General features: G+C 48.9%; 2 protein-coding genes across 2 annotated transcripts in view; both read right to left on the minus strand.

Annotated features, from left to right (window-relative positions):
* LOC131591521 (transmembrane protein 184B) overlaps nucleotides 1-994 on the minus strand; it is a 30,690-nt gene extending 29,696 nt beyond the window's left edge. Inside the window, exon 1 of the mRNA XM_058862320.1 lies at nucleotides 830-994. Coding sequence (XP_058718303.1) covers nucleotides 830-832 — 3 coding nt within the window. The 5' untranslated portion in view covers nucleotides 833-994. The remainder of the gene's footprint in view (nucleotides 1-829) is intronic.
* Nucleotides 995-2,454: 1,460 nt separating this feature from the next.
* Nucleotides 2,455-26,357, minus strand: LOC131591821 (casein kinase I). The gene is made up of 11 exons (XM_058862891.1): nucleotides 26,105-26,357; nucleotides 21,915-22,002; nucleotides 15,467-15,577; nucleotides 15,154-15,302; nucleotides 14,244-14,472; nucleotides 7,741-7,911; nucleotides 6,077-6,225; nucleotides 5,361-5,553; nucleotides 5,115-5,254; nucleotides 4,673-4,738; nucleotides 2,455-4,134 (listed from the first exon to the last, which is right to left on the minus strand). The coding sequence occupies exons 2-10, from the start codon at nucleotides 21,988-21,990 to the stop codon at nucleotides 4,706-4,708; spliced, it is 1,251 nt and encodes a 416-aa protein (XP_058718874.1). The 5' UTR covers nucleotides 21,991-22,002; nucleotides 26,105-26,357; the 3' UTR covers nucleotides 2,455-4,134; nucleotides 4,673-4,705.
* Between the last annotated feature and the right edge of the window lie 994 nt (nucleotides 26,358-27,351).

A 27,351-nucleotide genomic window follows, 5' to 3' on the forward strand; every position in this document is an offset into this window, starting at 1 on the left:
AATTCATCAGAACTCAGTCACGCACACATTCTTCCAAAGCCCTCTTTCCACTACATGCTGCAGCTGCCGAAGCTGAATTTAGCCCTCACAGAGCAATTGAGATTTCGAGACACCACGAGCATCCAAACAAGACCCACCACAAGTCACCTACAGTGCAAGAGAACACAGGCACAGTAACAGCCTCCTCACACACCTACCACACCAGCACATGCACGAGGCGTCTGTCAGTCCATCCAGTCTGAATCAAAAGAATCCCAGCAAACACAAACCTGCTGCCCACCACGTTACTGCAGTCTACTGAGCTCCCAGCCCACCCAGGACCAGACACACCCGTGCAGTGACACCCACCCAATGCCACCAAAGAGCGTGACAGCACTGGGGAACGAGGGGGCTGTGCTGGTGCGCGTGAATGCATAGGGAGAGTGGAACAGCTGCAGCAAGGACAGGTTGCGGGGAAGGAGGGAGAGGAAGGAATTGGGTGGGCTGCACCGGGGGTGGGGGCGAGGCTGTGGGGGCTGCACTGGGAGGCTGTGGGTAGACGCGGGGGTGGGCGCTGTGTGTGTTGGTAAGGAGGCCATGCGGGAGGAATGTGCGCGGAAGGGAATGGCGGGGGCAGCCCTAAGAAGGGGGCGCACACCGAGGGGGAATGGGGCGGAGAGCTGAGTGGCGACGGGAGGAGGAACTGGGGGGAGCGGGAATCGCGACCACACCGGGCCGGCGCGGAGCGCAAGGTGAGTTCGCCTCAACGAACCGCCCCCGCGCCAGCGCGGCCCCTCCGGCCCGGCCCGGCCCGGCCCGCGCGCCCGCAGCCGCCCCCGCCACGTCTTACCATGCAGCGGGCGGGCGGACACGGCCCAGCCCGGTGGGGCGAGGAGGGGTCGGGTCGGGCCCTGCCCGCTGCCCCGCGGGCGGCGCCGGCACCGGCGCGGGGGCGCGGAGGCCTCAGGAGCCCATGGCGACGCCGGGCCCGGCCCGGCCCTCCCTCCGCGCCTGCGCACGGCACCGCACGCCCCGCCCACTGCCCGCCAGGGAGGGGGGACAGGGTGACGTCACCGCTCCTATCTTAAAGGGGCAGTGCTGCCGGAGCGGGTGACGCGGGGTTTTCCCGCAGCGCCGGATGGAAGGATGCGCTTCCCGGAACGGGCACGCGGGAGATCCAGCGATCCAGCAACTCTTCTCCCCCGCCGGACCGGGTAAAGACAATACTGGCCTCAGGAAGAGGCCTGCCTCAGGCAGATTTCCCCCAAACCCCGAGTGAAAGATACCCAGGGGTGTTGGAAACCAAAGCCGTGCCTCGACTTAAGTCTGAACAGGGCACTTTGAGTCTTAAAGAAAAAAGCCAAACAAAGCAAGCAAGCAAAAGCACCACGCCCTAGAACGTTTAATACGACTGTGTTACCAAATGGAGGTGATGATTTTCTCCTCCTGCTGCATTAGAAGTCCACTTGCCCATCTTGTAACAGATACGGAGCTGCTACCGCACGTGCCCCAAAATGGCAGCGTATATTCCCGTTTTGCCCCAGGCCAGAACTCCTACCCAAAACATCCCCACAGTGCTCCTGGACCCTGCCAGCTCACAGCTCTGCTGCCTCCACCACACTGCAAGGATGGCGGTGTTGTCTCACACAGGAACATTTCCCCTCTCTCACAGAAATCCCAGGATTTACAACGGAAAACGTCCAGTTTCATTCTGATCCAGCAAAAGCACACTCAAAATGGAGGCAGGGCAAATGCAGCATAGAGGTAACTGCAGAATACCCCATACGCCTGGAACTACCTTCCTCTTCCCCTCCCTCCTACTCTCATCCCTGGAGCTGGAAGACCCATGCAGCAGGGAAACAAAGGAACAGCTCTTCCTGGCTGGCTGGCAGACAACAGGCTTGGAAAGAATTTGCGAAGTCACCAAGATCCATCATTTATTCCCAGCAGGTGTTTCTGAAAATAAGTTTCAAGAGTTTCAAAGAGCCTGGAAGAAACAAGCCTCTCATCAGGATAATGCAGGGATGCGTAACTATAGGAGTAGCAATTTAGAAATAAATCGGTATTAAAATTTAGTATTTTACTGCCAGACAGGTCAGACAAGCAAAGGAGGAGAAACCCAAACAAACCACACCACGGCGGACACCAAAGCAGCAGGTGCCACTTCACAGGGATGTCAGTCCGTTTGCATCAGGCACTGCGCTGTCAAGTGCTCCGTGCCTCTCTCCTCCAGGACTTAGGTTTGAAGAAAGCAAAAACCACAAAATCCAGGGCCCACTTCTGTCCAAGTCAGAGCACACCCAAAGCCAACGGCATGGAAAGGCCCACCCCTCTTCTCTTCCTCAAGGCCAGACTCATGGGACGCCAGAGGCTCAGATCCAGGAACCAAGAGATCCTGAATCAGATTTCACATAACTCTCGCCTGTTCCAAGGCTGCAACTGCAGAGACCAGCTCAGGTTTATTTTTAGGCGCTCCAGTCCTGTGCTTTTTTTTCCAGTAATTCTGATCAAACTTGTTCCTGGAATTCAGAAAGAGGTTCAGCCACAAGACCATGTCCTGTGTCTAAGATGCAACTCCCAGCAAAGGTGCCAGGGTCATTAAAGGAAAAAATGACAGATGCTGGCATCACTTTATCATTTTCTACTTTATTACTTCAAATTAACAACCACGATAAAGCTCAAAAAAGTCCAATATTTACACAGGAAAAAAGTACAAAATCCCCCCCAAAGTTCTTCAGGTTTTTTTTTTTGTTTTTTTAAATTACAAAGTAATAAAAAGTTTTGCTCTTTAATTAAAAAAAAGAGAGAGACAGTAAGAGGGGTAAATAAATTAGGAAAAAAACAGGGAGGAAAAATAAAGTGTTAAATAGAAAGGGTAAAAACAAACAAAACAAAGACTAACCCCACCCTCCCCGCCCTGCCAACAACCCATCGGCTCCACACTACAGTGACAGTGTGTCTGCTACAGGCCATAGGTCGCAGTGGTGATCATTGTGTTTCAAAGCCCAAGTGCCACAAAGCAGCTTGAGTATTCCTAAATTATATTTAAAAAAAACTAAAGTGGGGGGGGGAAAGGAGGGGGGAGACGGGTGGGAGAGGGCAGGAGGGGATTGTGCATGTATTGGTGGATCTTACTTGGGGTTGCATGAGGAAAGGAGAGAGCAAGAACCATTGCTCTGAAAGAACTCCAAACTCCAGTTTCTGTGCGCCCCTCTCTTCTCCTCAAGTCCCACACTCTCTCCGCAGGAATTAAAACAAGTTTTAATTAAAAAATAAAAATAGAAAAACACGCACAGCCAGACAAAAAAAAAAAATAAAGACCCCGCTGCAGGGATGAGAAGTATATTTCTCCCTGTGTCAGCTCCAACAATCCCATCCTCCATGGGACCAGGTGCCTCTCCAATGAGATCCCTCAGCGTGTGAGGACCACTTGGAACAGGGAAGGCTGGCACTTCTCCCAACAGCCAGAAAAGAAACCGCAGAGAAGCCACCCAAGGAAAGGAAGCCCGAGTCAATGATTAGGCTGTTGCCACAATTCCCCTCACAGCTTAAAATGTGTTTAATGCTTGAGAAAATAAATTCCGTTATAATAATAAAAATCAGACTTCTACCATCACGTGTGGCTGGAATCTGATTCCCTCCTGGCCCACAAGGCTCCTGAAAAGAACAAAACCAAAAGAAAAAGACCAAAAAAATACTTCACCCACCCACCACCAACCCCTGCCCTCAGAAAAAAAGGAGAGCAAAGTTTAAATTTATATGGCTAGAAACCATATGATTTGAAAACAATATTATTAAAAAAAAAAAAAAATTAAAGCAGGAGAAGAAAAAAAAATAAATCAAAACCAGGAGCAGAGTCAGGAGAGGGAACTGAGGGTAGCCAGTGGGGGCAGCAGTAGGGGCTGGGGGGCAGTGCAGGTGTTCCCACACGGCTCCCACGTCGACAGCTCCTCGGAGGCGCTCACGCCGGGGACAGGTGGCCCTCTGGAAACGGCTCACACCAGCACAGGGGCACAGCTCGACTCCTCATCGTTGGCAAAAAGAAATTCTGTTGGGTTTTTTTGTTTGTTTGTTTTTTTGTCTTTTATTATTTTTTTAGGTTTTTGTTTGTTTTTTGGGTTTTTTGTTTTTTAAAAGAAAAATACAGTGAAGACACTAAAAAGAGAATTCAAAAGAGAGAAAAAAGCAAGAGATGTTAGGAGTAAAGGCTTTTCCCAGCACTTCCATTGCCAGTTGGAGTGTAACAAATCAAATCAGCCTTTTCTTCTACACTCCTGCCTCCCCTCAGAGGTACCTCGCCCAGCTACTGTGGTTTTCTCTACAAGAGGCACTCAGTAGCTGTACAAAGTCTTGCACACTTGATTACCTGCTCAGCACCCTCCACCCCAACACTGTCACACTGCCAGAAAAGCATTCATGAGGAACTAATGAAATGGCTCCCCAGCCCAGCACCTTCTCCACCCTTCCTATCCTCCTGGAGAAATGGAAGCTACCTTTACAACTAAGACAATCTGTCCCCTCAAGGTTTTGGCAGTTAACGTTACTCTCTCCTCTGAAACCAAAAAACATCTCAAAATAAGGTGAAAGGAAAGGAAATATACCAATCCCCCACAACAACATAAAGTCTTAACTTAAGGCTTTTTTTCCCAGCAATTTCCTCCTTAGGGGTTCCCAGGCATGAGTACAGGCTCACCTAAGCAAACACTGGTCCAGTGGCAATTGCTCCTCACTTCCCAAGGTGATCAAATGGCACACTTGTCTACAAAAGAAAAGGAAGAGTTGCTAAGGGCTGGAGAGGAAGAAAAAAGAAAAAAAGGCACCAAAACAGAGAGCCTGCACATTTCTCTCAGGACACCCTTCCTCTCAAGAGTTTACCGTTTTGCTTCTCCAAACCACTGTGGTCTGGAATACAAGATGAAGGCTTACTCCAAGCAAAGCAGAGAGCTAACATGGCAGTACTGAGCATGGCCTCCAGAAAATACAAAACATAAGAGCAAGGGTGTACCACTCCCCATATCACACCAGAAGCTTCCAGCTCATGTCAGCTCCAGCAAATCAGGCAAAAACTGCTCTGGGGCCTGTAGACCTTCTGGGACATCCTGGCCAAGGCCAGGAATACTGCAGCAGGAGCCCACCTGTGATGCTGAAATCCGTGACACTTCTTGCCGCCCTGTGAGGTCAGATGAGGAGACGTTGGCAGGAGCTCCTCGGTGTAACCTCATGCTGACCTTCCGCTCCCTATCCACTCTTGAGATTGCTCTGGGGGACGTGTTGCCTGTTGGGGCACAGAAATGTTGAGACAAGAATATTACAATATCAGTTTTGGTTTCCAGCCAACAACAGGGGTGGCACCCTCCCCCAGCTTTCCCACCCCCCCTCACCAGACTGCTGGATTCGGGAGGTGGGGGTGGAGGCCATGGGCTCGGTGACATTGCGAAGACGGTTGGCAGTGGCTCCGGCAGGTGGGCCAGGGGGCAGCGCTCGCGTGGCTGACCCTCGGAGTTGCCCCATCCTCTCCTCTCGCTCATGCTCTCGCCGCTCCCGATCCATATCCTCAGGGTTCCGGGCTGCTCCCTGAGTAGAGAAACCCCCACACCACACACACAGCTGTCAGGCAGGAGAAACAGCAGCAGCCCCGGACAGAAAACACACGGTGCTCCATCACGCCAAGGAAGTGGGGCCCTTCCCCAAAACTCCCCCCACCATCTTGCACTGCACCAAGAAAGGACCTCATTCTATTCCAAAACAAAACAGATAAGAAAACACATGAACTACAGCTGTTATTGCAATCCACATCTGTATCCCAGCTTCAAATATAGTTCTCTCCTGAAAAATTCTCTCTACCTACCTCTAGCTATAGATCTACTGACACACGTGCTCCATCAGACAAACTCACTAATACAACAGTAGCTATACCCCCAGTTAGTTATACACCAAACAACTGCGTCTTTTACACTCTACCTGGTCCCGTTGCTCAAGCTGTTCACCAGCAGTAAGCACAGACAGGCACAGGCAGTTTCCAACCTTCCTCCCCCGTGGTTTTTATCTCCATGATACAAACCAACCCTGGTCCAGCCCTTTTGCCAAACACACTCACAAATTTTAGCATGTTCCAGTCAAAGACGTAGTCGTAGGAGAAGCCTTGGCGGTGGAAGAGGTTGCGGAAGAGTTGCCGCAGGTACGAGTAGTCAGGTTTATCATCAAACCTCAGTGAACGGCAGAAGTTGAGGTATGTTGAGAACTCAGCTGGGGAGAGCAGAGAACAGCTGATGGCTGTTGTTTGCCATCCAACCTCCCTGGTCCCACCATGGAGCCACTGCAGCCTTTCAACAGCAGCTTGCTGAACCAGGCCAGCACAAACACAGAACTGTGTAACACAAACTGAGCCTGCTGGTGGCAGCGCTTTGGCCACCAAAAGGACTCCATCTTTCTTTTTACCAGAGAAAATGTTATGCATCTCCTTCTGTTGGCTTCTCGAAGCAAGACTAGCAAGTCACAGCACCTGCTGAAGGACAGCAGGAATGCAGGCCTAAAGAGCTGGAGATGAGCTTTGGGAAGTTCAACTCAGAGCAGAAGTCCTCCTATCTCAGTAGCCTGTCATAAGCAGTGGCCAGAAGTAGATGAGAGGAGAAAGAGTGAGGCAGGTACGTCTGATACTTCCACTGACATTAGCTCAACACCTACTTTCAGCTCCAGGAACTTCCTGATCTGGATGCAGTTCCTAACTATTTAGTAATCCTCACAGGATCTCTTCCACATACTTGTTCCGTCTCTCCTTGAACTCCTGTAAGATTTAAGTATCCACAACATCTTCTGCGAAGGAGTTCCACAGGTCTACTACTGGCTGTGTGAAGAACCATATCCTTTTGTTTTGAAGCTGGCAGAAACCAGCATTGTTTCAATTCCAATAAAAAAAACTAGGGCCACGAAATTATCAGCTCCCATCCAAACTTCTGTAGGCATAGCCAAAGAGAAGACTTTTACCATCTTTCTACCCACCTCTTTTTCCAGCAAACTTGTTACTTGGGCAGAAATCAACTCACCTCTGGTCACCCTTTTGGCCCTTTCCTGGGCCTTTTCTCATTTATACCATATCCTTTGTGAAACCGTGGGATGGACCAGACCTACGCAGTGCATTCAAGGTGCAAGAGGGCCATGGATTTATGCACACTGTTTGGGCTTCTTTTCTAGTAATTCCTAACACTCCCTTTCCTCAGCAGCCACTGATCACAAAGTTGATGTTTTCATAGAACCATCGATTGTAATTGCAACAGCTCATTGGTGAGTGGCACTGGTCAGCCAGCACCTACTATTGTGCACATGACATAAGGACCAAGACTTCTCTCTGTTCTCACATGCATTACTTCATGTTTACCTACAAAGAACTGCATTTGACACTTTACTGCCTTGTTATTCCTGGGATTCCTCATTAACCAGTAAAAATTCAGCATCATCAGCATACCTTCTCAGCTCAATGCCCACCCCCCCTTTAAAATGCTCACAAAGTCCTAAAGATCCCCTCCTCTCAGCACTCTCATGCCCTTACTAATGTAATTTTGACTGTTCACAAAAACACATTTCCCACTTCTGAACCCGAACTGTACCACAACTTTTCTGTTATCCTTCTCATCACCAGTGTCAGCAGCACATCTTTGTCTGAGGTACTGGGCACTGCCCTTTAGGATTCAGGATTCCGGGGAGTTTCAGCAGGTGAACAAGCCAAGCGGCAGACAAGACAGCCATCAAGTTGAGAGCACTTACAAGGGTACCCTTTGCAGAGCACCTCGATGGGCGTTGACATCTTTTTCTCGCTGATCCTCTCATACTTTTGGCGCTTGGTGGCAGCCTTGAGGCCCTGCCAGGGCAGCGAGCCCAGGTTGAAATACATGAGCACATAACCCAGGCTCTCCAGGTCATCACGGCGGCTTTGTTCTGTGAGAAGTTACAAAGGGGCAAGGAGTGAGCAGCGACCAAAACTGCTTTGGCAATCACATAGCTTTGGAGGTGAAAACTGAACAGAACAACCACCCCTCTCTCTTTTCTGGTAGATTTCTATAGATAGTCAAACTTGTAGAAGACATCCCAGAGCAAATTCCTGTGGTGATGATCATGCTACAAGAGTTGAGGTGCTCCTCTCCACATACTGCCCAACCCACTTCATAACTAATGACTCTGACTACCTCCTCACTTGGACAAGCCTTAATTCACACAAGAATTTCACATCTCAAGAACTGCTGCAGCAACCCTGCCTACTTTGCTCTTCCCAGTCCCAGAGGAAGGGCACCTACACTTCCCCACCCAGAATGATTCTTCAATCCAGGGATTAGTCATGACAGAGGTAGTCACAGATAGACAAAGCTAACAGTAAGTCCAACACAGCCCTTTCAAACACATCTTCTAATTAAACTGCTGATAGTCTTTAAGCAGAGCAGGACAAGGAACTAGGGACCCCTTCTAGTAGTAAACAACTTTGTTGATAGTTTGTTGGTAGTAGAAGCCTAACATGTAATGTGCAAAGATGTCTTTCCAGCTTGGTGACATTTTTTCAAGCTGTGGCGGAAAGGAGCATACTTTGAAGAAAAGATTCCCCTCCAAATGGGGAATGACTGTGTAACTAGCATCACTACCAAATCTACTCCGACCAAAGGTTGCCTTTGCTTCCCATTGGAAGGACCCATCTTTAGATGCTTACTTATAAAACAAAAGAAATTGGATCACAAAAAATACCCCAAACATTTCACACTGACCTTGTTCTCTGGAATAGACAAGCCATTTTAAGTTTCAAGCTAGCTCAAGAAAGACTTGATGCAGAATCTCAACAACTGCAAATATTGCCTGGTTAACTCCTCCAACATTGCTTGCAAATTCATCTATAAATCTTGCCAAGATTGTCTTGCTCTTGTTTCCCTCCCAAATAAAATAAACACTTTTGAGAAAGTATTTTACATCTCCAGAACAACAACAACTGACACAGATAACAGGCAGGCAAAATATGGCTTAAAGGAAAGCACAGGGATAGAGGAAAGACTAAAGATCTTGATTTATCATATTAATTCACTACAGCACAATTTGCTGGATTCAGTGCCACATCCTGGAAGATGCTGCAGATTATGTACTAGTCTGTGGGCTGTATCAGATGCATGCTACCACCTGCCCCATTCAAAGCCCAGTAGATCACTACAGCTGTCCCTTTTTCTGTTAGCTGAGCTGAATCCTGACAGAAGAGTACCTGTAGCATGTCACAGATACACATGTAACAACACAAGCTGTGGGGCACAAAGTTATGCTGCTCCCATGCAGAAGGGGCATTCCTTCTTCCTCATGAATCTCTCTCATAACCTCCTAGTTGTTTTGAGAACTGAGGGCTTGGCAAGTTAGAACTGTTGAGGGGGGAAAAAAAAAGTACTGTGGTTGCAGAAGAAAAGGAGGGTCTCATCACTCCATAACTGATAGGAGAGATCATTTGGGTTAAAGCACATGAAACTCCATCAAAATGCCACGTTCCAAGATGGCAGAGGAAAGAGCAGCCCTGAACATTCATGAAGTCTTACTTTGAGCATGTAGAAATCACAGCATTTTTTGACCTCACTAACTTACTGTCTCAAGTTGCCCACTTTAAAGGGGCTAATACTTCCTAATCTTATCAGGCTACTGCCAAAGACAATTACATGACTGTCTGGGAGATACTTAGATGCTATGACAGGAGCAGAGAAAAGAAACCCAGTTTTGCATTTAGCCTAAGGTTGGGATACGTGTACTCTCAGAGGGCTGTGATTACTCACCATGCATATCAAATAAACAAAACTAAACAATATTGGCTAATGACCTACATCCTTAGACAGGAGGCATGTGGAAATGGAGTCAGAACACACACCCAGGGCTTGAAAGCACAGGAGACAAGGATAACCTCAGTCCTGTAGTCTTGCCAGCCCTTGACTTATCCACACTGTAGCTTTAACACCTCTAGCTGTGGCTTCTTGACTAGAGCATGGTGGTTCCCATCAGAGGAGTAGGGAAAGGCAGGGCAGGAACCAGAGAAACCTACTGAACAAGCAAATCAGCCTTTCAGGAATAAATCAGGATGCTGCCTCCAAAATCCTTATTGGACTCCAAACTGCTTAGGGCAGGCTGAATAACACACCTCTACTTGTGTGAAGCAGGGCACTTCTGAGCACAGCCGCCAATCCCATCCAGAACGGGATACATTCTGCAAACATATGCCTGGGCACGGTCCTAGCACTTTAGGGAAGGCCAGAATTAGAGACTTGAGATTAGGGAGCCTGAAGTTAGTGGGGAATTCTACAAGCCTTCACTGAAGGCAATGAGAGGGGTTAAAAACCAAATTGGGAAGCTAACTAGTACCCATTACGTGCATGCAAACACAACTGTGTCTTAACACAGCAATACGATCAAGGAAAAACAACTGCAAGCACAACACCTAATTATTAAAATGCCAAATGATAAGTGTTTGACTGCGCTGCACTCCCCATGTTCAGCACCTCACATACATGTGGTCACTGTAGCCCACTTAAACAGCTTCAGCCAGACTCAAACCTGTGATGAGTCTGAAGTACCAACACTGTGGGTCACAGTTGTGCAGCTATCTCAAAACATTGTAGCAGTCTGTCTGTTACCTGTAACCCTATGGACAAGACACTGAATTAAACCCTGAAGGAGGGTAAAGGACAACAATTCCTACATCCCCTTTCTTTGTTTCATCTTCAGTTACTATTACACATCTCCTGATATTTAATTACTTTTTTTGCAGGGCCTCATATACCAACATCCTCAGGATACTAGATACCATTAAACAATGAAGAGTTAGAAATAAAACTTTACCTCTACACACCAAGGAAACATTATTTAGTGTTACTACCTTCCACTTTTAGAAACCTGACGATCAGTGACTAACTCTTAGTATCCCTGGGCTGCAAGAAAAAAAAAAATTAATCTCACTTTGGAGTTTGAAAAGAGAAAGAAAAATACAAGTGACGTGAATGCATCCGCTGAGCAAGTCAGTCCAGAAGCAGGATTATAGTCATGACCTGTGATATCACACCACACTTCCTCTCTCCATTTTATCTCACCTCTCCTACAATGACGTTTTTTTTTTTTGAAAGCAAATTTTATGAAAAATGTCTTCTTCATAAGACACTCATCGTTTCCCCCCCTCCTTCACAAAAGTCCTTCCAATAGAGAAAACACAAGGTTGCCTTCCCACACAACCCAGCATGACCTCTCAAACCCAACCCACTCTGCAAGCAATCTCCTGCCAGTTCCCTCCCACCTCCAGCAAGGTTCCCAGCTAGCCCACATCTTCACTCCCTTCCCAAAGCAGGGTCCTCAGAAGCCAAGTCAGGGCTGAGTGGCAGGACAGGACAAGACATGCTTGGGCAAAGACCAAAGACTAAGGACTGGTTGCCTTGGACACAAAGTTCATGACAAAACGTGTTTCTTTGCAGCCTAATTTATCTCCTGGTCCTCCTGTCCAAAGAGTGTTTTGTTCCACTCTGATCCTACCAAAGTTATGCTGCTCCCATGCAGAACTCCCTAGAAATCGGCTGTCTTCCCTGGAGCCAGCCCAGCAGCAGGCAGGCTTAACCAAGCAATGTTTTCCTGATTACATACTCAGATCTGATCTTGCACATGCTGGACTAGAGTTCCCCTTTCTCTCCCCACTGCATGGCAACAGCCTTTAAAAACACACAAGAATTTGGAATGGGTGACAGAGGGCAGGATGAGCAGGAGGACTCATGATCTGCACAGCCTATATCGATACCATCTAGGACATTCATTTGGAAAGGCACTGCCCCCCCCACTCCCTCTGTCACCCAGACAGAGACCATCAGGCTTCTTCCAAGACTGTCTCCTGGGCACCCTGGGCATCTATTTCAGACATTACAGGCTACAGTGGGTGCAAGGGACTCTCATCCCTAGAGCATGTGAAAATTGACTGGAATGCGTGAACCAAAGCCTGCACAGTCCAATGACTCTCCCAATGGCAAGTCTCCAGCTGTGGAACCCTCCCCAATTTCGCCTCCTACTTTTTTCCCCAGTCACTGGGAAAAGAATGTGTTTCCTCCAGACATCGGAATGCCCAACCCTTAGCTTGCAAATTCAAATAAAGGCATTTATTCATTTGCTATTCCTGTCACACAAATACCCTGGCACCTGATTCCTTCCCTCTCCCTAGACCACATTAAGGTAACATTAAGACAGAGAATTTAGTCTCTGAAAAGTCAAAAAATTCAAGTGATGGTTCCCATAGCAATGCTGCTAACTCACAAACATCTCTGTCATATACCCTGTGGCAAGGTCTTGAGAAACAGGAACTCCAGATGAAACCCAAACACTCCCACCCCCTTTCCTCCAGGCAAGTCATGTAACCTTTATGCCATTCAGGGCAACTATCTGCAACGTGGAGATAATACACCCGAGACCTGTTGCGCAGAGTAACTCACACCCAGACTTTCCCGAAGCAAAGGGCATGGAGAGAGCGGCGGCTGCACTCAGACTGATGGCATATGCAATTTGCCCTTGGATTACTGTTTAGACATTGTTTGTTCATCCTGACATACAAGCCAAGCACCAGTAGTAAAGGGCTAAGTTGGGGTGGAATGAATAATGAAGTCGTTCAAAAGCCACAACCAGACATTTAGCCTCTCGTGATCAGTTCAGGCAGAGCAGGCACACACAAAAGAATCGACAGACATAGCAGTGAGAATTATTTTGTGCATGTCTCCTTGTGGCAGTTACCATGGCTGTGGAAATCTTCACTGAGAATTCAATGGAGAGTCAGTTATATATATGCAGGTCAAGCCAAAATACAGAAGGCCAACTCAGAAAGATCTATGAGAACTATTTTTATAACATGGAAGAGGTCAGGAGATTACAGCCCACTCTCAACACACAACACTCCCCATTTTGATACAAATAAAGCATTCTCCATCTAAAGTTATATAGTATTAAGCAAGGAAGACAATGGGAAAACCTGCTTTATTTTCTGCAGGCCAAGTACTGACTTCTGATATCTGAGAAATATCTGCAGGAGGGGAGAACGCAGGAAGAATGAGGATGTGAAATCCTGTGAAAGCTGTTAATTTACAAGGTTTGAATGCCTCGCTCTGATTTTCAAATTCCAAGGTTAGGTTATACACTTCAGAAGAAGGGCCTCCCAGAGATACAAACAATCTGTAAGCACAGCAGATAATTCCCTGGGCCCAACAGGCAAGACAGCATCCGTGGTTTTGCTCCTTAAAGTTGTCAGTCAACAGCAGAACCAAGTCAAGCCTGCTCCAAATGGACCCTACACTAACTAAGGAAGGCTCACACTGTGAACAAAGTTTAGCCAAAATTTAGCAGAGAAAGGAGGTCAAATGCTGGAAAGAAGTTTTTGGACAGAACAGAAAACTACAAGAGGTTTTCAACTATGTTCCTCACAACCACCAGGGGCTGACTCCCAGGACAAGAGTTTGGGTGACTTCAGAAGGTTTAAGTGCTGTGGGTACTAACCTGCACAAGGTTTTTACAAAATCTGGGATGGTCATCACCAGTGTAAGACCTGTCTTAACACTCAGCACTCTTTTCCAGCCTAGTTTCATCCCTTCAGTACTAACCATACACATTAAGGACAGAACCCTACTTCCCTGAAGTTGCCTCATTGGGTATGTGCAGTTCACAGACACATTTGTATTTTGAAGGCCTGTGACAGCCAATCCTCAATCATGAAACAGGGGTATCCAGGTAGCTGGAAGCCTCCCCTCATTCCAGCTTCTTGTACATACCCAGCACATCCTCATCCTCGGTGGTGGGTAACACCATATTGCAGTGGGCCTCTACCTCCCAGCTCTGACAGCTACAGAACAATCACTAACAAAGGTACTCAAGAGTAAAAAAGACAGGTTTCAACTGCACATATTCCTGAAAGCTCAGTGCCTGTGAATGTCTCCTTTACACATCTAATCAGCCTGCAGAAATTGTGCAAAGGCAGATTTAGTAGGAGCAGAGTCAGGAAGGTCACAGACATGATGCTCAATAGGGCCTCCTGCACTAAGCAGTGCACAAACACAGATCAGGAGACGATTTCTGCCTTCAGGAGCTCAGAGTGCCACCACAGCAGCAGAAGTAACACAGTCGGTAGCATTTATTTGCCCACCATCAAGGCAGGTCAGCAGCAGTCAGGCAAAGACCCAAACTCCCTCCTTCTGGGGACATACAACCTCCCCTGGAAAGCCCCACCAAGAGGCAACAGCAAGCAGGCTCACCAATTCCCAGGTGGGTGTTGATAGAGGCATAACGGGCTGTGCCAGTCAGATTCTTGTTTTCCCGGTAAGGGATGTGCTGGTGGGTCCGGGCGTCTCGGTACTTCTTGGCCAAACCAAAATCAATGATATATACTAGGTTGCCCTTTTTGCCAAGGCCCATAAGGAAGTTGTCTGGCTTGACATCCCGATGGATGAAGTTCTTGGAATGAATATACTCAATACGGCTGATCTGGAGGAGGGATAGATAAATAAATAAATAGTGAGAGAGGCAAGAAACAAACTTATTTTAAATGCATCTGTTAAAAACAGTACCCTGTCCAAGACACTGGCCTGTCAGAGCAAGAAAAAGACACCTTGCATTGAACATCAGCGATGACAGCCAAGGAAAAGACACGCTCTGGATGCTGCAGGATCTGGAGATGGAATTTAACCCTGCACACCAGCCCAGTCCTCACTCTGGGAAGGTCACCACTAACATCACAAGGAAGGATGGGAAGCAAGTCTATAGGGACTAAAACTTTGAGCTTCAGCATTAACAGCTGTCAACTTTGAAACTTAGCTGGGCTAGGAAAGGAATGGATCTGTCCAGAAGAGCTAAGGGCATGAGCAGTGGAATTAAGATAGGTGCCAATAATTCATCATGCAGGCAAAAGTATCTATGTGTGCAACACTAACATGAGGCAACCAGCAGGCAAAGGAAGGAGGGATGGAGATAAGGAAATGCCACGAGTGTCTAGGTTCCAGGCCCCCAACTTCATCAAGAAATAGAAAGCTGGCAGCCACTTGTGCTAAATGAAGAAAGCCTGGGATACAGCAGCTCTCAAGCAGAGGGGATGGGAGGGGAGTGTGTGTGGGGAGGAAAAGGCATGGAAAAGGAGAGTAGGCACAAATGCTTCCAGAGGAAACTTACCATCTGGTCTGCCAGCAGCAGAACTGTCTTGAGACTAAATTTGCGGGAACAGAAGTTGAAGAGATCTTCCAGGCTGGGCCCCAAGAGTTCCATCACCATCACATTGTAGTCTCCCTCTGCTCCACACCACTTAATGGAGGGGATACCCACTGGAGAAAGAAAAGGATTAAGCCCAGGGAACAGAGAGAATAGATGTTGAATCCCCTGCTGAGAAGATCATGTGTAACACCAAATAATTTCTTTTCTAAATCCCTCCAGAATAATTTCCTTCCCCAACCACTCCCCCGGCCCCATCCTTTCCTCCCCATCTCACCTCCTCCCTGCATCATCTTGTAGAACTTGCTTTCAATGTGGAGCTGAGGATGCTTGGTTTTGACACATTCCAGTTTGATGGCCACCTCTTCACCAGTCGCAATATTGGCTCCTGCATAGGAATGAGAGTGAAATGAAGATTGCACAAGCTTCTACTGAAGTTAAACACTTTTAACAAGGCCTGTAAAGATGCCAAAACCTTAAGATTTGCCCTGAAATTTTTTCTCTATGACAGAAATAAGATTCAGCCACTTCATACCATTTCCAGCAATGCCAGTTGTAAATGCAAGCCCAGAGAGAGGCACATGAATAGGAAACCAGGTCTGATACTGAAGTCAGTCCAGAACAACAATCCTACTCGTGAACTGCCTTGTTATCTCAAAAGGTGCCAGACTTTGGAAGGTCAATCTGCACATATCAACAGTACCTAAACTGAGTGGAAGTTGTATCTTCCTCTGTTCATAATCCTGGCCCCTGAACCCAAGCAGCCCCTAAGGCAGTGATATGGAGTATCTCTTCCCAGCAAAATTACTGGTTACCTCAGTTACATCATTTCAATGCAGCCAATTAGTTCAGGATGAGACATTACTAACATGCCAGCTCTCTCTGCTTTCTCCACAGCACTGACCTGCTCAATATAGAAAATTTCTAAATCCCCAGCTTCTCTCTCTCCTGAGGGTTTTAATAATACCTTTATCTTTTGCCAACACAGAAACATTTGCTATTATCACAAATTAGAAGCATGAAGAAATAAGCAGAATCTGGTCCTGAATTAAGCTGCCTGGACACCTTTGTTGAAGGTATTGCTAGACACTTTGCAATGACACTAAACCACCACCCCACACGCCTCTCTCTGAAAACAACTGAGCTGCCAGCTGCAAAAGCTAGCACTCTGGACCCAAAGTGCACTGTCAAAGAAGGAACAGGCTGCTCTTTTTCTTGTACTAGCTGAAGGGAGTCCAGATGTTTCACATCATCCTAAAATGGAAAGGAGTATCTGTACATGGGTCACGGGAATGACACTCAAGACTTGCTCCTCTCCTCCCCCACCATGCCTGCTTCACACACTCTGACAAGCCCTTCCTTGTATCTGGAACTATTAGAAATTGCACTTAAACACAAATCGGAGAGCAGCCCTGATTGCGAGCAGCTTATGAGCACTGTTGTAAAACAAACGACTCCAGAACATGCTTGCCAAGCATCAGCTGGACTCAAAGGTGATGTTTTGCACATATCCCATAGCTAGTTTTGGTAGGTCTGGCTAATTTGTGCCTCCTGAACTCCATGATAAGACTTTAAGAGTTCACAAGGACAAGCTGCAGATAAATCTCTTCACTTATCCTCTTTCACACACCACCTCCAGAGCCAGGAACAAAAGAAAAGAAGGAAATGTTCACACAACTGGATTGTTTCTCCCCATGGATCCTAAAGAGATCCATCTCCAGTTGAAGAGTTCTGGCTTGTACACAAAGTTAGCCAAGAGCTGCTTGCTAGCAAAAACACACAATCTAGATGCTGCAGTGCCGGGTTGAGACAGACAAGCTGCTAGGAATTTGTAAGAGAGCAACAAAAATGATCAGGGCCTAGAGGGATTGATTTACTAAGGAAGATTAAAAGAGCTAAATATGTAACATAGACAAGAGATATAACTAAGAAGGGTGGGGAGGAAGAATGGGACATGACAACAGTCTACAAATATTTGAAGGCTGTAAACACTAAGGAGGGAGAGGAATTATTTAGGGTGCTCTAAGGGAGGGGAAGGAGGAGCAATGGGATTAATTTAATACAGATTTTAACACAGGATCCAGGAGAAGAAAAAGGGGAAAAAACAGAAGTAGAGGTAGAAACATTTGCGCAGTGATTACTTTTGAAAAGATGCTGGCATTTTCCACTTAAAAACTGGTGTTCAGAAAAACAAGTCTGTACATCCCTTCACTCCACCACAGGACCCTTCTTAAAAGCATCAGGCAGTGCAAGAAGGAAAAGAGCAAGAAAAGGGACTAGTATCTGTCCACCTTTTAAATTAGTGTTCAACCACTGGCCCTCATTCAGCATGGAAAACACCCAGGACATACAAAAAACATAAGAGTACTTCCTTCCCTTGTCTCTTTGAACACTTCCTTCCCTTGTCTCTTTCCTCTGCCTTTGTGAAGACTTTCCTCCAAATCTCTGAAGCAGCTCCCTTGTCTGTTCCCCAGAGGGAATTCTTCCTTCTCCCAATACATTTTCTGACACACAAGCAATGATGAGTCTCTCTGACTTTTTGCAGCATTAGCATTTCGAATGAACCCAATTCCCAGAACATGAATGGTGGAAACATGAATGAGTTCTCCGCATTACCCCTGCTGTTCAGAAACATGAAGATGTATCCACCTACTAGGATGTCTGCAGGTAAGGAGTGTTATCTGTGAGCACAAAAAGCTGGAAAAGGGAAAGCAGGGATAGCCGTCAAGAAGACTCCGATTCTTCCAAATGTGATTATGCGATTCAAATGCTCAGATGGCCTTCAGCCCCACGCTCTCCGTAGCCCAAACACAGATGTTACTTAGAGAAAGAGGAAACAACCCTGCAGCCCAGAAGAGCACAAGCAGACTCAGAGGATGGTTTGGGTTGGAAGGGACCTTAAAGATCCCCTAGTTTCCATACCTCTGCCATAGGCAGGGACACGTTTCACTATACCAGGTTGCTCAGAGCCTCATCCAACCTGGCTTTGGACACTTCTAGGGATGGGGTATCCACAACTTCTCTGGGATACCTCTTCCAGTCTCTCACCACCCTCACAGCAAAGAATTTCTTCTTAATATCTAATCTAAACCCTTTTCAGTTTAAATTCATTCCCCTTGTCCTATCACTATGCGCCCTTGCAAAAAGTGTCTCCCAGTCTTTCTTGTAGGCTTCCTTCAGGGAGGGAAGGCTGGAACTAGGTCACCCCAAAGTCTTCTCTTCTCCAAGGCTGAACAATCTCAATTCTCTCAGCCTTTCCTCATAATAGAGGTGATTCATCCCTCTAATCATTACTGTGGTCCTTCTCTGGACCAATCTGGCCTATTCTTTGCTGAGAGGGTCACTGTCTGAACTCTTCAAGCTTCTTCCCTCTCCAAACCTCACCACGTCTACAAGTTGCTCCCTGTACTATTTCTTGGCTAGAGATCCACCCAGATTGAGACCACCACTAGCGAGGAGGGAATTTAAGGGCAGGAGTCTTTCTGATCCTTTGTTCCATGCTTCGACCACCATCTTTTTTAAAGCTACAAGTACAAAAGCAACAGTTCTGTGCTCTCTTCACAGACTGGAAAGCACCATGTTTCAGACAAATACAGCAGAGTCTGCTAGCTTCAGCCACTCGAGAGACTGAATGTAGGATGGGGGATAATTCCTAACATCCTCCCCCAGTCTCGCTCCGCTGTGGGGGCTGCACAAATTCAACTCATTCATCACAAGCTCTTTGAAACAGGGCCCCGGGGACAGAGGATGTCACCGGCTGAACAGGATCTTTTCAGAGCGAAATCCTACTGCATGTCTGATACAATAAACACCACCCTCCCTGAGCATCGGGGGCAACGGGCAGAGGCCCTGCACTCCCCACCGCCTGTGCCCCTCTGCACAGCCTGCCGAGGGAAGAATGGAGGGCTGGGAACAGATGGATGAAGGCAGATAGGGCGAGAGAGAGTTAACAAGCCAGGAAACAAAGGGAAGGCACTCCCCTCCCAGCAAGGGAGGAGCCTGCCACCAGGAACTGTCCCCAGCCAGCTCAGGTCCCAGCATGCTTTGTCTGCCCAGATCCTCTCCACCACCAGTGTGCATCCCGGCCAAACGATTCCTATACGTCCAGCAATCCTCCCCTGCCTCTTGGCCAGAACCTCTGACAAAGCACCTCCTCCTCCAGCGGCCCAAAGGTCTCGGCAATTCCTCTGTAAACTGGGTTTTGCCCTTCTGAACAAGCATTTTTAGAGGTAAATGAGCTAGCCAAGGCCCATGGGCAGCCTGATCTCATTTCCCACCCTCTCAAACCAACGTGGGGAGAATATTTCACCTAGCACACCTATTCCTAAAAGTAGGGCACAGAAGGAACGTGCTTCAAGACCCAGCTAAGGATTAACACAGTCCATCCTTTGTGTCTACTCATGTAGAAACCCAAGTTTCCTTCTGACAGACAAAAAACCTAAAACAAACCCCAAAGAGGACAGCAATGACACTAAACCACCACCCCATAATGCTTACAGAGCAGGTGAAGGTAATAACACTCTGAAAGAGAGAAGCTGAGGATAAACCATACAGCCCCTGCTAATCCTCAGAGACAGACAAGCCCTGCTCTGTGTCCAAACCATTATCAAAGGAGAGAACTGTGAGGTGAACCTGGTGCAGGAGAGAAGTCCTCGTGAATGAGTCCTTCTGTCTGCAGAGCAGGCCGTGAGAGCACAGCATGAGCACAAGCGTCCTCCAGACGCACCACCACAGACTACATGCCCAATCCCTCCAGGCTGGGGAGTCACCCAGGCTCCACAAAGTCTCGCTATCACTGCTTCAAAACATGCTGGCTTGCACCTCAAGGAACATCACAAGGGCTTTGATACTGCATTCAAGTAACTTGGTTGAATCCTGCTGTGCTCACCACACCGGGTCACTGGGCTTCCTCTGTTTGGTGACAGCCAAGGCAGGCACAACCCCCTCACCAGGGGCTATTTTCCATACCTGCTTTGCACAGGTGGATGACCTGTTACATGGTACAGAGCAATACAGGATCAGGCCTTTCCATTTTTTCCTCTCCTCACATGTACCCCAGATGTTTCGCAAGAGCCTGACAATTTATACTGTCCTAGAGAGGATCTGGAACAAGTGTTAGCATAGGTGGAAAATGCTGTGTCTGAGCTATCACCCCTGAATCCTAGCACTTGGGAATTAAAAGCACCCAAGACACTGACTAGTTGGAGGGTCACAGAGGAGCGGCATACAGGAACAGGCTGCAGTAAGGGCAGCACACAGAGGAACTGGGATCCCAGGTCCATTATCTATCATCTTTGTTCATGTTCTGGATAAAGGTGGCAACAAAGCCTGTTACTGATGATTCCCACAGGACACTTAATCAAGAGGGGCTGCCAACACCAATCAAGAGAGAATAATAAAGCAAGAGAGAACTGGAGATAAAATCCAGAGGTTGAAAACAGACAGCGATTTACAATCACAGGAAAAAGTAATCTGAACTAGAGGTATTCAATGAAAGGGATTTGGGGAGGGATGGGAAGATGTTGGAGATCCTAAAAGATCTCTCCTACAATACAGCTGACAGTGCATTAAGGCCAATTCTGCAACCTGATAGTGTTGGTGATGGGGAAAGCCAAGGAGACCCAAAGCAGCCTATGTAGAGGCATCGCATTACAGATCACTCGAGGGTAGTCCTCCACTGCCAGGCACTGGAAATGCCACACCTTAAATGCAGTGCTGGCTCCAAGCTGCTCAAGAGATTAAGAAACTAGGAAAAATTGAAGGAACAGCAAAAGTTGGGAGTGGTGGATGTACTGGGAAGCAAAATACAACTCAACAAATTAACAGTCAAGGAGCAGGTGACAGCCACCTGCAAGTACCCAAAGGGTGCAGACATCAACGCAGAGGGCAGCCCTTCTGCCAGGCTGCAGAACCACAGCAGAACAGCTAGTGGTGAGAACCAGAGACAGGTAACACCAGCCCTCATGGAAGGATCGAGCAGGCTGCTGGGTAGTCTCGTCACTCTGGCCCCACATGGTTTGAGCCAATAAAAGCATGAGCAGGCAAAGCATCAGGGAACATATCTACACATCAGCACACTGGCTTGGAAGAACTGCTACCCAGGTGACCTGCTGTAGTAACAGGAAACCCAGCACCTCATGGGCTCTGTCCACTGAGCTTCCAGCTCAGGTCGTTCCAGCCATTAACTCTAAATCCCATTACACATCCAAAAGATCTGGGCCCCAGGACTTCAACCAAGCCGGGCTCTTTGACCTGTTTTACACCTCCTTGTCTCAGACCTTTCTCTTACAGGTCCTGGACCACCTCTTCCACTACCAGTCTTCCCAAAACTGTATTCCTTCTATCCTTGAAGGAATAGCTATGACCTCCCTTTCCACCACACACTCTGTGAACAGAGTTTATACACACATACACCCAAGCTCAAGAAAAGGAAGTGAGAATGCTGGAATAGGGTGTATGACAAATATGTCCCAAACAGTCCAAATCTAAATCAGTCTGATCAAACACCTCTGTCTCCAGTATGTGGTAAGACAAAGCTGAGCTCATCCCCCTTTCTTTGCCCTGAGAAGGCCAGCAACCACTAGCAGTAGTCCATCAGTTTTTTTTCTCTTCTCCACCCCTTCCAACCTTACATGGTGCCCACAAATACCAACAGGCAAGAAAAACAACCCCAAAACAATGATGCAATTGAGAAAACCAACCTTGAGACAGACTCTCACACTCACCTAGGTAAATGTCTCCAAACGAACCACTGCCAATCTTTCTGCCCAGCCGGTATTTGTTTCCCACTCGAAGCTCCATGGTTTAGTCGTGCTGAGAAAAGAAGCACAGAAAGAGCAGTGTCAGAGCAGAAACAGGAAGTGAATCATGTAAGACTACAGAAGAGACCTCCCCATTTCACCCAGAAGCTGAGTAGTTTTAAATCTTGAAATACTTCATTTTCTACACGGCTTCTATCACCTCTCCTGATGTCCTGAATGTCCAGGGACGGCATGAGCAAGAAACACTGCAGTACCAGAACACTCTCAAGCATGTTTTTCCCATGTTCCCATTATTAGAATGAAGCATGATTGAACCTCTTCCCCAACATTTTGCTCAAAGACTGGGGAGGGGTTCAGGAAACCCCTTCTGAGAAGGTTTCAGTGTGTGATCACGCCACACTACTGTAAAGAGGTACTGCTTCTTGCACCTTACAGTACCTGGCACTGGCCTTGTGAGACCAGAAGGGTTAGGCATAAAAAGCCCTGTGAGGAGTTTCTCTCTGACACAGCCCTACTCCAACACCTCAGCGGTGGTGAAGCACAGGAGCCAAGGGTTGCAAGAGACAGACAGACTGCCAGGAGCGATCGCTCCTAGGCAGGGGCCGGCACAGGGGACAGGGAGGAGACATCTCACTGAACTGAACCCTGCCAGGCACACACTGACTAGGAACACCGCTTGCTCATCTCCACACGCTTCTGCTGATGGGATCACCACCTCCTTTGGTCTACCTGAGCCTCTCCATCTCTCTTGCCTACCTAGGTGTGCCAGTTGTTTGTTTTTAGCAGCTCAGGCCTTTCCTCATCCTTTTACCTGAGATGATTAGCTAACCCTTTGACCTGATACACCCCATCAACATGCCCAGGCTCAGCCTACTCATCTGCCACAGAAAACCGACTAGGTGGAAGGACCACAGCCACAGGGTTTGTTCTCTCTTGCCAACCTCAACTTCTGCTGCAAACACTTTGGCCAAACACAGCTCCAGCAGTTCCCCTCTTAACAGCCTTCTTTCCCTTGCCTCTTCTATGGCCGCCAACTTATTCTAGGAACCACATCTCTTCCCGAGACAGTCAATGTGTCTCCTTTTACAGGGATTTGCCACAGTCCTAATTTATGCAATGCCACATTATTAGCGTACAAAATGCAGACACAGAGCCTGTTGGGGACAGGAAAGGTGAGGAATGATTCATGTTTTCACAAGTGGGTGCAAAGAACTTTCCCTTGCTGGAGCCTGGTGGGAAGAAAGCATCACTGAAGGAAAGAAGGCAAAAATGGCCTTGCTAGAGAGAAGTACAAAAAAAATAATCCCAGCTACAGGATTCTGGGCATACTATAAACCCAGAGCTGCTTCTCCTGCCCCAGGAGATGGGATTACAGAAAGAAGAATGGACGGGCTGCGGAGATGTACAGGGAAATAATCCTATCAAGGCATTCAGGGGACATTGTGAACCCTGAAAGCGGAGCTGCAAGTCACCAGAAACCACACACACAAAACACCCAGAGGTGGAGTCCCCTCACCTAGTATTTGCTTATGCCTGTGGGTTTCTGTGCATCTAAAGTCTATAAAACCCTGTGGCTATTTCTGACTTTCTTACTACAAGGAATGTAGGCAGAGCTTTGGGAACCAAACCAGGAGGCAGGCATACCTGGGTGAGGGCGCAGCAAACAGACATGATTTTTATCCGCTGCCTGCTGTTCTGTATAACCACATTAACATACATCTGACTTGCTTACACTCCTACTCCAATAAACGATCAAAGGTCTGTGTCCCCGGGAACCTGTCACACCACTGTCAAGACAGCTCTCCATCCTCCTTCCTTCATGGAGTGTTTACCCAGGCCTGTGAGCCCCAAACACTTCCACTTGAGTCCAATTTCCAGCTGGGGCAAGCACAGCTGAGCACACGGCAGAGACCGGGCAAGAGGTTCCGGTGGGGTCTGCTCTGCACCAGGACACAGCAGGTACTGCTCTGCAATGCCACAGTCCAAAACCTAAATTCAGACCCACCCTTCTGGGACAGGCAGGAGCCAGGTTAAGAAGAGTTTCTCACACAACGAGGCAGCGGCCCTTGTAGCTGATTAAGCAACAGGCTCCAAAGGGGAATCTAAAAAATGCTCTGGGGCGCGGGGGTGGAAGCGGGAAGCAGGATAATGGAGTAAAAAAAAATCACGGTCTTGCACAGCTGTCATTTTGCCTTATCTCCCCCCCAACACACACACATACACAAGTGTGAGTAGAAAACCTGGGCGGAGGATAGCCAGAGAGCGAGAGCCTGGATTCCTGGTAAGAGGGCAGGACACACACATCCCACCCCCTCAACAACTGCTCCAGGAGTTCAAACATCTATCCCATTTGCCTCTACTTCACACACGTACCCCCACCACCATCTACAGCTTCCGCCCTTTATCTTCTGATCTTCAGGTCTACTGTTACAAAAAGGAAGAAAATTGTATCCATAAAATATATATTAATTTATATATGAAATTTATATCACCCCTCTATGTATTATTAATACATGTAAAATTTAAAAAACCATCTGTCCTTTTCACACCCCCCCCAAGGCTTCAACCCCCGCCCCCCCCCCCCAGTCCTGCCACCCTTTCTGCACTCTACAGCCAAGGCAGCATTCCCAGGGGCTGCAGGGCAATCATTTAGTTAAACCATTTAGTTTTCCATGAGGGATTAACACACATACAACCTCAGAGCAAGAGTGTGCTCTGCATGAGCGTTTGCATACGTGAATATCCAATACTACACAGCCTCAAAAAAAAAATAATAATACTATCCAGCCGCCAGCGCTGCTTCCCCACACACACCATTTTGCACCAGCCCCTTTTTATATAATATAAAATACCCACGTACAGGCACAAAGGCCATTATATAAACACACGATAAGAGTTGATATCACACTGCTGTGCCAGCAACGATGGCGACCAAAGATGCGGGGACCATCTTGGGGGGGGCCTAAGAGGGGCTGGGGAGGGACAGGAGAGATGCCTCTGTCCCACCCGAGGGGGTCGGGAATGAAAAGATGCCCTGTCTAGCAAAAACCATACAAAATCAAACCCACGGCTCCATAATGGAGGCTGCCGATCCCAGCTCCGGCTTTGAGTGGAAGTGTGGGGAGTGGGGGCTGCTTTACCCATAGACCATTAAGGCTCTACACGGCTTTATTGCTTTTTTGGGGGGGGAGGGGGGAGACGGTGTTTGAAGGGAAAAAAAGGATGAGACTGGAAAAACAGTAATTTGAACTGGCTTAAAAATATGAAGGAAAAAAGAAAAAAAATATTACATTTTGATTGAAATGCAAAACACCAATCCCCTCCAGACCCTTAGACACTTACAAAAAGGAGACCAGGAAATAAGATGGGGGGAGAAAAGAAATCCCAAGCACAGAGCATTTGAACTACATTTGAGGAAGAAATAGCCACAACAGGAAAACAGGGAAGGGGAAGGGGGGGGAACACACACACACAAAAAAAAAATTATAATAAATATGTCCCTTACACCCCCACCCCCTACAGGCAAACACTACGCGAAGACAGCCGTACCCGGGCTGTTATTTTTCCGGATAGGTAACAAAAAGCTGCCACCCCCGGGAACGGCGCTGAACTTCGCCTCGTCCCCCAACTCGCACCCGGCCGCGGCCATCGACCCCCGCCCCTACCGCCCCCCACAAGAGGAAACACCGGCCCCACAGCCCCCCAAACGCAGACACCCCTTCTCCCTCCAAAGAGGCGATGAGGGGGGCCAGGGAGAGAGACCAGGCGCATCAGCGAACGGAAGGGGTGGGGGGCTAAATTCCCCGGGGGGCGGCCCCCCGCCGGGACCCCCGCAGACCCCCGCCGAAAACACACAGCACCCCCCTCCCCGCCCGGCCCCGCCACCGGCAGCCAGACAGGGCCCCGGCAGGCGGAGAAAGGGGAGAAGGGGGGAACCCCCCCCAAAAAATGTGCCGATGGCGAAGGGGGGGACCCCCTCCCCGCGCCCCCACAAAGGGGCTTTTGTCCCCCGCACCCCCCGGCCCGGCGCATCCCGCCCTGCCCTCCCCTCCCCCGCCCCCTCCCCCTCCCTCCGCGCACACAAAGAGCCGGAGGGGCCGCCTTTCCCCCGGGGTTTGCGCCCCAAGATGCGGGCGGCCGCCCCCCATACCCACCCTGACGGGAAGGGGGCCGTGTGGGGATGCTGCTCCGCCGGCTGTCAGGGGGCCAGGCGGCCGCGGCGGGGAGGATGACGGAGGATTGGGGAGGGCTGGTGGCGGCCGTGCCCGGCGCGTCCCTCCTTCGCTCGGCTCGGCGCGGCGCGGCGCTGCCTGCCGCCTCCCGCCCGCTCGCCGTCCCCTCCAGCCGGCGTGTGCTCGGCACAGCCCGGCGTTCACCCAGTTTCCATTGAGCCCCGGAGCCAAACCCACTGATGTCACCCAGCGCAGCCCCGGCCCTCCTCCTCCTCCGCCTCCTCCTCCGCCCGCCCTTAAAGGCGCAGCCGCCGCCGCTCCCGACGCCTTCCCATCCGCCGACCGTCAGCTCCGGCGAGCGGGGCAGGCACGCACGGGCTCGGTTTTGAGGGCCGCGACCCCAAAACAGGAGGTTTCTCCTCAGAGTGGAGCAACAGCCCACCCACGGCATCCCCCCACAGCAGGGTGGCCCCGCGTGGGGATGATCAAACCAGGGTGCTGGGTCCCATCGCGCTGGCAGCAGATGTCAAGCAGGGGTCCATCAGGAAGGCCCAGAAGGCCCCACAGTGTTCGGGGCTCCTCAGGAGTGACCATGCCCCTTGGGTGAAGCACCTGCAAATCCCCACGAATTAGGAAGCAAGCGCATAAACCCTAATGTGGACCGACAAGTCCACAAGGCACCCACCACCAGATGGGTGCAATGCTGGATCTACCCCCCAGACCCTGGGGTATTTGGGGACCAGGTGGGCACAGCAAGCCCCAGAGCAGCTCCGAAAGTCAGCTGAATCAGGGGGAGCAGCCAGGATGTATCAGACCGACATGGAGGTGTAGGAACAGAGCCCAGGCTGGGGAACTTCTTGGGGGCTTCTGGGATATTGGGGCTGGATGTGCAAAGGAGGATGGAGGTGCTGTTGAGAGTTCTGGGAGCAGGACTGCAGGAAAGGCTGGAGGCCAGTGTAGTGTGAGCTGGGAGGGACAGAGGGTCCTGTGAAGCAAGAGTCAGATGCTGCCCAGCTTTGGAGGCACCAGGATGCTTCGCCAGGGTCTAGGAGCAGCTCCAGCACAGCGATCCCAAGGTCAAGAACCCCAGTTCCTGCAGCTGGAGGTAAGTGTGATGGGGAAGAGCTCAGGGGCCCCCATACCAGAAGAGCCCTTAGGTGCTTCTAAGCCAGGCCCCAGATGTCAGCTTCCAAATACAGGACGTAAGCACAGACTGTCGGCACCAAGAG

The sequence above is a fragment of the Poecile atricapillus genome, chromosome W, assembly GCF_030490865.1.
Source record: "Poecile atricapillus isolate bPoeAtr1 chromosome W, bPoeAtr1.hap1, whole genome shotgun sequence".
Classification (NCBI taxonomy): Eukaryota; Metazoa; Chordata; class Aves; order Passeriformes; family Paridae; genus Poecile; species Poecile atricapillus.

What these genes read in the sequence shown, in the direction of transcription:
- LOC131591821 (XM_058862891.1), bottom strand. Translation starts at nt 21,990, where the DNA reads ATGGAGCTTCGAGTGGGAAACAAATACCGGCTGGGCAGAAAGATTGGC. An exon ending in TGCTGCTGGCAGACCAGATG is followed by an intron (nt 14,473 to 15,153) that starts GTAAGTTTCCTC and finishes TCCCTCCTCCAG; the next exon opens with ATCAGCCGTATTGAGTATAT. An exon ending in CACGGATTTCAGCATCACAG is followed by an intron (nt 4,739 to 5,114) that starts GTGGGCTCCTGC and finishes TTTCTTTTGTAG; the next exon opens with ACAAGTGTGCCATTTGATCA.